This window comes from Euleptes europaea, chromosome 12 (genome assembly GCF_029931775.1).
Source record: "Euleptes europaea isolate rEulEur1 chromosome 12, rEulEur1.hap1, whole genome shotgun sequence".
NCBI lineage: Eukaryota > Metazoa > Chordata > Lepidosauria > Squamata > Sphaerodactylidae > Euleptes > Euleptes europaea.
In genome coordinates this window covers 14,963,533-14,975,867 of record NC_079323.1, presented here as the reverse complement: position 1 = coordinate 14,975,867, position 12,335 = coordinate 14,963,533, and the positions used below count along the sequence as shown (strand labels likewise).

General features: G+C 42.9%; 1 protein-coding gene across 1 annotated transcript in view; it reads right to left on the bottom strand.

Annotated features, from left to right (window-relative positions):
• CNTN5 (contactin 5) overlaps positions 1 to 12,335 on the bottom strand; it is a 368,571-nt gene that overhangs the window by 110,777 nt on the left and 245,459 nt on the right. The window contains exons 10-11 of the mRNA XM_056858114.1: positions 11,274 to 11,403; positions 10,118 to 10,268 (exon numbers count right to left, since the gene is read on the bottom strand). Coding sequence (XP_056714092.1) covers positions 10,118 to 10,268; positions 11,274 to 11,403 — 281 coding nt within the window. The remainder of the gene's footprint in view (positions 1 to 10,117; positions 10,269 to 11,273; positions 11,404 to 12,335) is intronic.

Below are 12,335 nucleotides of genomic sequence, written 5' to 3'. Positions count from 1 at the left end.
ATTCAGGAGGCAGAGTGGACAAAATCTATAAAATAAATGCCAATGTGCAGACTATTATGTGTGTAAAGTGCCGTCAAGTTACAGCCAACCTATGGCGACCCTGTAGGGTTTCGAGGCAAGAGACTTAACAGAGGTGGTTTGCCATTGCCTTCCTCTGCATAGCGAACCTGGTATTCCTTGGTGGTCTCCCATCCAAATAATAACCAAGGCCAACCCTGCTTAGCTTCTGAGATCTGGTGAGATCAGACTAACCTGGGCCATCCAATGCATAAAATTCACATGCTATGTGGAATTTCCAATCACTATGTTACAGCCTTATATCAACGCATGCACACGGCTCAGAAAAAATCTCCGACACAATTACATTTCTCGTAACAACATGGTAACTAACTATTCCCCTGCTCAGCAAAGCAAGTACATTGTCAACAGTTTAATGAAGCTGTCCAAATTGTAGAAATCAAAGTGGGTATTTTTAGAGTATTTCCCAATTATTCAGCAGTATTTTGCCGCAAGAGGACTGTATCATCTGTTCTGTGCACAGTCAATTTCACTCATACAATTCTCTGCACTCTGGGGTTCGGTCGGATGTGTGTGAATTACTTCTTTTTAATATTATGTTTATGCAATGAAAATTCTTTCATTAACTATATTGGGAAAATTACTTCCGACAGAACAAGTGGCCCCATGCTAAGGAAGAAATGATTTTTAATAAATAGGAATTCATCTGCCGCACTAGCTGCCAGGGTTTATAATTTCCCTCCCCTCCAAGTTATCCTACTACCCACCGGGGGTTCTGTTAGCTGTGGAACTTGCATTGTGCCTCCTGGTATACACATTTATCTGAGCATCAGGCGTAAGTAAAACTTGATACAGGAGACATGTTACAATTAAAACCCCAAAGAAAAAAGTAATAAGGACTCAAAGGTGGCTGCTTCCCATGCTTGATAATTCAGTTACTGATGGTTCTTCCAAATGATGCCTGATAATTCATATGCTACATGGTCCACCATCTTTTTCCAGTTCTCAGTGGCTTGGGTCCCATAGTTTTATTACACTAGCGGTGGCATTTTCTTCTTGAAGAAGGAGTTGGATTTGAATTTGGGGAGGATTTTTACACATACATTGTCCCCAGTATAGAGCCATTTAAACAAATCAATCAATTTTTTACAAAAGAGGTATCACGCTACTGAAGCAAGATTAGCGAAATGGGCATACGAATAAAAAGTAGGGAGGAGCTCCACGTGTGCGCACAAATACTATTTTTAACAAGCCAAACACAATTGCTGTTCAAATTCCCATTACGAGGCTGTCACAGAAAAATTAGTACATGATGCACTCGGAGACAGAGATTGTTCAGAATGTACTGAGGCATGAAATCAGAACTAAGCAAAATGAAGAAAAGCAGGAGGAAGGATGAGGTAAACTCATCTGCAGCCAGTGAGATGGCAATAACAGCACTTGGATTGGTTCACGACATTTTTGCATGACTTGACTTACGCTTTAAAGTAAATTTAAGGAGTATCCATGCTAACTGCCATGCCCAAAAGTCCTACTTGGTATACAAATGAACTTATGCAAGTCTCAAAATTGTGACCGCTCGGTATTCACTACCACTTTTTACACGTAGGTACATGCTGTTGAGTCACAGCCAACTCATGGTGATCACAGTCAGGGGCTTTAAAGGCAGCTGAGGTGGTTCGCCATTGTTTTATTCTCCAGAGACTTCCTTGATGGCCTCCCATCCGAGTAATGACCCTGCTTAGCTTCCGAGATCAAGGTATACCATGCTGCCTTCTCTACCACTGCTCTTTACATATTTCCTCTTTATTTGTGTTATGTTCTTTATTTTGGATATTGGCACTACATTTTTCTCCCCAATGGGGACACAAAACAGCTTACAAGATCATTCTCCCCTCCTCCACTCCCTGCTGTTCATTCAAAGACTGGCTCCTCAGGAAGCTTACAACAATACAAAATCAATGAAAATACAGTACACAAACACGATCTCATCAGGTCTTGAAAGCTAAGCAGGGTCAGCCCTGCTTAGTATTTGGATGGGAGACCACCAAGGAATACCAGGGATGCTATGCAGAGGAAGGCAATGGCAAACCACCTGGCAACCCTAGTTCCCTTATCCATTTATGGTGGAACTGCTCGGCACTTTCTAGTTTTTGGTAAAAGATTTGTAGGATTTTGAGTGATGTCCCTGACCTGGATGGCCCAGGCTAGCTTGATCTCGTCAGATCTCAGAAGCTAAGCAGGGTCAGCCCTGGTTAGTATTTGGATGGGAGACCACCAAGGAATACCAGGGTTGCTGTGCAGAGGGAGGCACTGGCAAACCATCTCTGTTAGTCTCTTGCCATGAAAACCCCCAAAAGGGGTCGCCATAAGTCAGCTGCAACTTGACGGCACTTCACACACACAATAGTAGAGGAGGTGGAATGTACTCGAATGCTTGTTCTGTTCGGTCAGATGGAACCGCAGCTGGAGAAAAAAACCCTGGGTATTTTTTAAGGAATTTGATCTCGGCAGCAAGGATGTTGGGGGCCAAGCGCCGGAACCAAAATAATAGCCCTTCTGTCGTGTCTTGGCTCAGGAGATGTTGGCATATTATGTTCATTGATAAGATTACAACATTTAGGCAGAGAGAAGAAAAGAGATTATCTGCACAGAAACTATTCACATAAAGACGGTTCCTTTGTATAAAATATTGGAATAGTACCAAGCCAAAGGAATCAATGCAGTCTTGGGCATTATTAAGATAGCTTCTTTAATTCAGAGATTTGGACATTATTGCAAAGATGTTTTTTCTACTTGTTTTGATAGATGGATTTTGTAACAGAAAGGTGGATGTAACATTTTATTAAATAAACATTATTTAAAAAACACATAAAAATAGAACTTTAAAAACTACAACAAAGCAACAACAACAGAGCATCTCCCATAATGTATTTTCCTGCCCTCATTTTCCCACAGATGATATAAAAGAGAAGCTCCTGATTTTGATTCCCATCCGAAATCCAACTAGCTGCATTAGTTTCATCCATTACATGTGCTATTGCTAGGGTTGCCAGGTCCCTCTTCACCACTGGTGGAAGGTTTTGGGGTGGAGCCTGAGGAGGGTAAGGTTTGGGGAGGGAGAGACGTCAATGCCATAGAGTCCAATTGCCAAAACGGCCATTTTCTCCAGGGGAACTGGTCACTACCGGCTGGAGATCAGTTGTAATAGCAGGAGATCTCCTGCCACCACCTGGAGGTTGTTAGAAAACAAAACCAGCACACACAATTCAATGCAATACAACTATATTAAAGTGCAGAATAACAAGTGGAATACTTAACTAAAGACACTAATATTTACAATATATACAAATACACAAAAGTGCAAAGAGCAACATCCATTCTAGGTAAGTATTTCCGATATTGTTCATATGTTAATAGTATTGCATATGTGTAGCAATGCTACAGATAAGTGGTTACAGTCCAAGTTGAGACAGCCGAGAAGGGGATACTAGAACGTGTCGTCTAGATCGGTATCTACGTTTCACCGGAGGCTTCATCAGCTGATTAGATTCTATACATATAATAAATACTTTTATCAAACATTTAAAAAAATTATCATCAATTTTTTCTTATATATTTGTTTTTTTAAAGAAAATTTTTCTAAGAAAGCATGGCAAACTACCAAAAAATTGCTCCAAAAGACTACAAGAAAATTGCACTTAAAAGCATAAGTGCAATTTTCTTGTAGTCTTTTGGAGCAATCGTGGATACCGATCTAGACGACACGTTCTAGTATCCCCTTCTCGGCTGTCTCAACTTTGACTGTAACCACTTACCTGTAGCATTGCTACACATATGCAGTACTATTAACATATGAACAATATCGGAAATACTTACCTAGAATGGATGTTGCTCTTTGCACTTTTGTGTATTTGTATATATTGTAAATATTAGTGTCTTTAGTTAAGTATTCCACTTGTTATTCTGCACTTTAATATAGTTGTATTGCATTGAATTGTGTGTGCTGGTTTTGTTTTCCAACAAAACCCCACAGCATAGAGCCTACTTTGTTTGTTCGGTTGTACCACCTGGAAATTGGCAACCCTAGCTATTGCTATTGTTAACTCAGGTATTTGCCACAAGGCTGGTCTACAGTGCGCTAATTAAATCGAGTGGATCTGATCAAAATACAATCACTCCCTGAGTCGCTTCGAAATCTACGTTGCACACGGTCTAATACGACCAATTAATATAATTGCAGGCTATAGAGCGAACTTTTTTTCTATACGAAACGATCTTGCAATTTGTTTTCATTACACCGTCAAGGTTGTCATTGTTTCCCCTTTCTAATTTATATCCAAATCTCTAATGCCCATTATGTACTGCCACAGCTAAATGAGACTATGATTTACGTTTTTAAAAAGGCAGGAACTGCACAATTCTCACTGGAAGGTTTTTTTTTTTAAACCCTCTTATGAAATTCACCCCTCCCCCCCATTTCCTTTGAAACTTGCCTCTCTTGCAACGTGCATGATGATAATTAAACTGCCACTTGGGTAGTATGTCCTTAGATGTTTAAATTGCTACATATAGGAGACGTACGTTTCTGTGAAGGATAAGGAAAGCAAGAAGTGATAGTCTGGGGTGGGGGCGGAGGGGAGGAGGCTTAACCAAAGAAAAGACTTTAAGCAAATAATGCCTTTCGCAGGCCTGCTTATGCAGAGTTCACGGAGAGAAAATTGGCTAGCCATTTTTCGCCGCTGTGTCAAATGAGCCATAGTTAGAACGAGAATTTATAACCTGTTAGCTGAACCAGTAATTAGCCTGAGATGCAAAGGAAGGCAGAAATCAGCAGGGCACTGTATAGTCAGAGGTGATCTTTCAAGTCACGGAACTGCAGTGTAATTGTTATTTTATTTCTTAAGCCACTAGACCAGTTTTTGCTTGATATTTGGTATTTAAGGGGGGGGAAACTTGGAGAAAGAAACAAAATAGGGAATGAGCGCTTGGAAAAAGAGAGACAATTCAGTGGTTGAATAGAATCGATTTCTGGAAATAATTAAAATGGTAAAGGAGAACATCACAGGAATGTCTGAGGGCTTCTTTCTATACTACTTCACGCTTAGTGTTTCTGTGCCCTGGAAATCGGTCTAAAATCTCAGCATGAGAGGAGGCGTAATTTTGTGGCTCAGAATGGAAACGTTGAAGTTCGGGGTTCAGATCAGAGATGATTTCAAAAGTTCTCATTTCTGCTTTCTCACCTGGCAACATTGCTTTGGTTTTGACTCTCTAGTTCAAATCAAAATGGTGATTCGATTGTTTCCATTTTGTTTCCTTGCACTAGATACTCTATGCGAAGTATCTGCAGTTCATTTGTTGGTTTATTTATTTATAGTCCGCCTTTCTCACTGAGACTCAAGGAGGATTACAGACAGGGTTGTCAACCTCCAGGTAATAGCTGGAGATATCCTGCTATTAAAACTGATCTCCAGCCAACAGAGATCAGTTCACCTGAAGAAAATGGCCGTTTTGGCAATTGGACTCTATGGCATTGAAGTCCCTCCCCAAACCCTGCCCTCCTCATGCTCTGCCCCAAAAAACCTCCCGCTGGTGGTGAAGAGGGACCTGGCAACCCTAAATACAGAGTACAATGAGAGAGAGACAGAAAAAAAGTAAGCATAAGATATCAGACGGATCATGCAATAGGCTTTTTTTTTTTTTTTTTGCTGTCAAGTCACAGCTGACTTATAACAACCTCTTGGGGTTTTAAAGGCAAGAGACATTCAGAGGTGGTTTGCCATTGCCTGCCTCCAAGTCATGCTCCTGGTATTCCTTGGAGGTCTCCCATCCAAATGCTTGCCAAGGTCGAGGCTGAAGTGTGTGACCTGCCCAGGGTCATCCAGCAAGTTTCCCTGGCAAAGTGGGAATTTGAACCTGGGTTTCCCAGATCCTGGTTTGACACCTTAACCACTACACCACGCTGGCTCTCAATAGGATTAGGAGTACAAAACTGAATAAAGGCATCAACAACGTGACCATACGGTTTGCTGTTTTTATGCCTTGGCTTTTTTAATGGCTGAATTTTAATGGTTTTGTGTTACTAATTTAGTTGTAAGCCACTTCAAGCTGGTCTCTGGAGAAGCAGAACATATTTTTGGATGTGTCATCCTGTTGATTGTACTGACTTATTCTCTGTAATCTGCCTTGAGTCCCAGTGAAAAAGGCAGGGTATAAATAATGTAAATAAATAAATGAGTACCAATAGATAAATAAGTAAATAAAATAAGGAACTGCCATAGGTGTACCTGTCATGAGTCAGCCTGCTGAGGCTTCCTTGGACTAAAAGGACCTTGAAGCAGAGGAAGGCAATGGACCAGAGCAGCCACAGCAGACTGAGCAACCACAGGGGCCTCTCTATGTCTACAGCCGCCTAGTGCAGGGGATCTACCTGTGCCAGAAGCTCATCCTCAGGCAGTACTGCCAGAAAGTTCTCCTGAGCCACTGCAGCAGAGGCACAAAAGACTCAGGGCACAACTACATGATCGGAGAAGAAGTACCAGACTACAAGCTCACTGAAGGACACTCCCAGATGCCTGTAATGAGACTAGTGAGCTTCACCAGGCAGAGAATGCTGAGTTAGGGTAAAGCGCAGCAGCTGATCCACTTCAGGGCTATTTAAACAGGCCACTGTGGCTGACTCATTGTGGGAACAACTTGTTGCTACTGCTCATGTGGTGGCTGTGAACGTTGGCAATGTGACTCTGATCCCGGACTGGACCCTGACCCCTCGTTTGGATTACGCTTTTGGTACTGCTGCTTGGAACCTGAACCTAGAGGCAAATGGCATTTGACTTGGACTACTCCTGACCATGCCTCTGGCCCTCAGACCTAGTGCTGTACAAGATGCTACCCCCTAGTGTGAGCTGCTATCTGTGAGGTTGATTTACAGTCGACGCAGGACATTATTTTCACCGTCTGCCCTGATGCCTTAATTTTTTTATTACAAGCAATCACTATTCTACTCTTATTACAGGCATTGTTTGGAATTTTAATGCCATGAAAAGCCACCTTAATAAGACAACTCAGAGAAATAATTCAGTCAACTCTTGCATGAACCAAGGTGAGTTTCTATGTGCTTGGACAGCTGCCACATTGAGCTGAATCCTTTATTCTGTTTTTAATTAAGGGCTTGGCAGCAAAGAGCCCTTTTGTTAGCAATTCTCCCAAAGACAAACCATAATTCTGAAAGAAGGCATTCAAATGTTCTGGAGGACTGCCAGACACCAAAAGTTCTTAATTGTTCAAAAACTGCACAGTGTTTAACTCTAACTTTGCCATGGAGTCAATAGGAAGTATTTACTGGTCAAAACCAGCACCCTGAATATAGTCCCAGAACATAGGGAACCTGTATAGACATTGGTTTAGATCCAAAGATTTTGGGAGGGGCTATGGCTCAGTGGTAGAGCATCTACTTGGCTTGCAAAAGGTCCCAGATTCAATTCCTAGCATCTCTAGTTTAAAAGGTTAGGTTGTAAGTGATGTGAAAGGCCTCGCCTGCGACTCTGGAGAGTTGTGGCCAGTCTGAGTAGACAGTTGTGAGCTTGATGGTCCAAGGGTCTGATTCAGGATAAATCAACTTCATGTGTTCCTATGTTTTGTTATTAAAAGACTCTTCCACTAGCGCCACTATTAAAAGACCCTTCCACTGGACCCTGGCTCCGGCCCAACAATAGTTTGCCCCATAGAAAGCTACTTGCTCCAATGGAAGACTCCTTGGGCGAAAATGCATGGTCGCTTTAGCCTCCTTTATTCCCTGTTTCAGCCAGGATTCAGCCAGGATCGAACGCACATTCAGTGAAACGCATGCGTTCGATCCTGGCTGAATCCTGGCTGAAACAGGGAATAAAGGAGGCTAAAGAGACCATGCATTTTCGCCCCTTGACTCCTTCCGCCAGGCCTATGGTTGAAGGCAGCAACAGTCTATACATAAGCTGGCCTCCCAACCTTATTCCTCCTTATCCCTTTTACAATCCACATTGAACTCAACATTGAGGGCACCTTATAGTTACAAAGAAGAATCAAATGCTGAAAGGCTTAATTGAATGTGATTTTATTACCAGATTTTTTTTTCATTTCAAGAGATGCTTCAGTCTCCTTTTCCTCACTTTAGAGGACCAAGACACAACCTGGCAGAAGTAGTGAATAACTCAACTTTCCTCTTCCCATAAAGAGAGCATGCAAAGCATTGGTGGTTCAACGTTCCAAGCTTTTCACTATCAGTCACAACCTGCTTCTGAACTAATCTCCCAACATAATTTCCAGAACATGACAAGATGAGCGACCTGTTTAGCAAAATTACCCAGCACTGTCCCTTCTAGACTATTCCACTTCATACTGTAAGTGTGTAAAATAAAAAAGAGTTGGTTGTTATACCCCAATTTCCTCTACCTTTAAGGAGTCTCAATTCCCCACTCCTCCACATGAAGCCTGCTGGGTGACCCTGGGCCAGTCACAGTTCTTTCAGAACTCTCTCAGCCCACACAGAGGCAGGCAATGGCAAACCACTTCTGAACATTTCTTGCCTTGAAAACCCTACAGGGTCACCATAGGGCAGCTGTGACTTGCGGGCACTTTCCACCACCAAGGAGTCTCAAAGCAGCTTACAATTGCCTTTCCTTCTCCTCCCCAAACAGACACCTTGTGAGGTAGTTGGAGCTGATAGAGTTCTGAGAGAACGATGACTAGCTCAAAGTCACCCAGCAGTCTTCATGTGTAGGAGTGGGGAATCAAACCCGCCCTTAACCAATGCACCAGGCTGGCTATGCAGGAGGAAGTATATTCTTAAAAGTCTCTGCAGTGGAGAGGGTTCTAGTTTACCCACTCTTGGATGATGTGGATAAATGTGATGACATCGGCATACCAGGAGGCCATACAAGGCTCTCAATAGGCTTCACGGAGGCTGGTCTGCTCTCAAGTGTTGAACCAATCAGAAGAGCCGGACCTCAAAGTGGAAAGACTTTCTTCCCCTTCCTTGCCATTGCACGAGGCACAGGCTACAAGCCAAAACACAGAGAGCCTCTAGGCTGACACATAGGAATCAGGAGGGGAGCTTCATCCAGAACAGACCCTGCTGGAGGAACTAAGAAAATCCCAGTGAAATGAACTTTGGGCTCAACTAGGGTTGCCATCCTCCAGATGGGGCCTGGAGGTCTCCCAGAATTACAACTGATCTCCAGACAAAGAGGTCAGTCCCCCTGGAGAAAATGGCTGGTTTGTTAAATTGTGGAACTCCCTGCCCCAGGATGTGGTGATGTCTGCCAATTTGGAAGGCTTTAAGAGGGGAGTGGACATGTTCATGGAGAAGAAGGCTATTCATGGCTACTAGTAAAAATGGATACTATGATGCATACCTATTCTCTCCAGGATCAAATGAGCATGCCTATTATATTAGGTGCTTTGGAGCACAGGCAGGACAATGCTGCTGCAGTTGTCTTCTTTGTGGGCTTCCTAGTTGGTTACTGGTTGGTTACTGTGTGAACAGACTGCTGGACTTGATGGACCTTGGTCTGATCCAGCATGGCCTTTCTTAGGTACTTATGGAAGATGGGCCCTGTGCCATTATAACCCTCCTCAAACCCACCTTCCCCAGGCCCCACCCCCAAATCTCCAGGGATTTCCCAATCTGGAGTTGGCAACCCTAAGCCCAGCAGGCAAAGCCAAAGTCTGAATCTTCTGAGGGCTTTGCAGTGGCAACAATCACAGATGTTTTGGACTGCTTCCCTGTTAAGATTTTTTATTTGCAGCTTTTAGGTTCTGAAGCTTTCAGCTTTTGAACATGTTCAGCTCGTAACAAATCCCTCCCTCAAAAAAAGAACGTTATTTAATTAACGTATTTTAATATTTATATCCTGCTCTCCTTTGTAAAATGGATTCCAGCAATCACCCCCCCAAAAAAACCCAGCATTAAAATGCATAAGAAAATAATATCACACGTCTAATTATTTATATCAAACCTTATAAACCCAACCATTGTCAATCAAATGAGCTTGCCTGTTATCTCTTTCCCGCAGGCATTCGGACAGTCAAAGGGAAGAAAATTAATGAACTGACATCTGACCTTTTATTTTCTCTCAGCGCCTTTTCTCCTTTCTTCCACGAGATGGTGGGTTTCGGCGAGGCTTGCGGCTTGCACTCCACGGCAACTTCTTGCCCGATGGTGACGATGATGGTTTTCTTCAGCTGACTTAGTGGGAAAGTTGGAGCAGAGGCTGTTTGACAAGGAGAGAGTTTAGTCTTAAGGGAGAGTCGTTGGCTTGGGTCTACCCTGACGTTTCTGCCCGCACAGCATGACGTTCTTGCCTCCCCCCTCGCACTGCAGCTCAAAATGTGCCTAAAATTCTGCTCCAGAGGGCATTTCGGGCTGCAGTGGGAGAGAGGAAGCGAAAACATCACTCTCTGTTGACAGAGGTTGGATCCATGCCTAACAGTGAGATCCTCAGGAGACTTACTCCAGTCTAAGCTCATTCATTTCATTCATTGTGCTGTAAGTTTACTATTTCAGTGAACTCTTTGGCACATTATACACTGTCTTTCTTCCTTTTTCTTTCTCTTTTTCTTTTTGCTTCTGCAAGCACTACAGAATTCTATTGCTGTCATTAAGCAAAAATGCTTATTTAAATAGTATACTAGTCCAAAAGGATGCCCTGAAATCCCTTCATCAGTGAACCATTCTCACTGATGGCGTAAATTTAAAAGTGTCTACAAATAAAGGGTCAGGAGTTTTAGAATCAAAAGCATCTTTAGAAGCCATAGAATGAGATGAATTACTGGGGAACTCTTTGTCATTAATATCCTTCTCCTGAAAGTTAAAGAAAGCTACATCTTATAGCTGAATACATATTATCCATCTACTAGCAAGAAAAGTTGGTATGCTTTATTCTCATATATGCCTGAATTTGAATAATTTTTGTTTAAAAAACAGAACGCTGGGCTCTTTGACACTTTCAAAGAGGGAAATGAGATGGTTTCAGTTCTAATTAGACTCTACTTAACCTGTGGCCCATTCTGCGTAATGAAGTGTCATGTGTTTAGATCTACCTGGAAATAACCAGGAGAGTGTCTATGCCATCCCACCCCACTGGACATGACGGTCACCATTTCACATGGAACATGCTGTGCAGGACTTTCTGGCTGACTGTGACCCAAGCTAATAGCGGATTCTTAATAAATTGGAAACCAAGAGATGAACTTTATGAAATTCTAGAACTACACACCCAAAATCCTCAGTTCGGCACTGGTGTAAATGGCTCCATGCTTGTTTTCTGCTACACACTGGTACATTCCAGCATCCGACTGATTGACACTGTGGATCATCAGTACACCATTAACCATCTCAATCCTGCTCTGTAATGGAATAGAAAAATAATTCTACAAAAGCAAACAAAACCAGGATACTTTGTTGGGTTTTCAGCTTCAGAGGAAAGTAGAAGAGGAAAAAGAGGGTGTTACAGTGAACTGAATGTTCTTGTACTCAATAGGCAGTATCCTGTCTTAGTTTGGAGGAGCCACTTAAAAAAGAAGCCTTCAAACTTTGCTTAATGGAGTGGTAGGCTGTACACCAATGGTACCAGCTTTTCCTTTCTTTTGTCTCTGGGAATATGCTAAAATATTTTGGATGCAGGTAAGTGTAAGCAACAGTTGCAAAACTATGCTTGAAAGTGCACAGGAAGCAATTGATGCAGTTTCAGGAAACACAGAGGCACATGAGTCAGCCTGCTGAGGCTTCCTCAGATGAAGAGGACCTTGAAGTAGAGGAAGGCAGTGGAACAGAGCGTCTGCTGCAGGCTGAACAACCATAGGCAGAAGGGGCCTTCCTGTGTCTACGGCTGCAAAGTGCAGGGGACTTACCTGTGCCAGAAGCTCAGCCTCAAGTGGTGCCGTCAGAAAGCCCTCCAGAGCCACTGCAGCAGAGGTGCAAAAGACTCAGGGCACAGCTACATGATTGGAGAAGAAGTGCCAAACTACAAGCTCAGCAAAGGACACTGCCAGACTACTGTAATGAGGCTAAAGAGCTTCAGCAGGCAGAGAATTCAAAGTCAGGGTAAAGCTCAGCAGCTGATCCACTTCAGGGCTATTTAAGCAGGCCACTGTGGCTGACTCATTGTGGGAACAACCTGTTGCTACCACTCTGTGTCGATGGTGAACTCAGGCTGGTTCTGAGACCATGTGACTGACTCTGGACTGAACCCTGACCCCTCGTTTGGATTACACTTTTGGTACTGCTGTTTGGAACCTAAAGACAACCCGGCATTTGACTTGGATCACTCCTGACCACG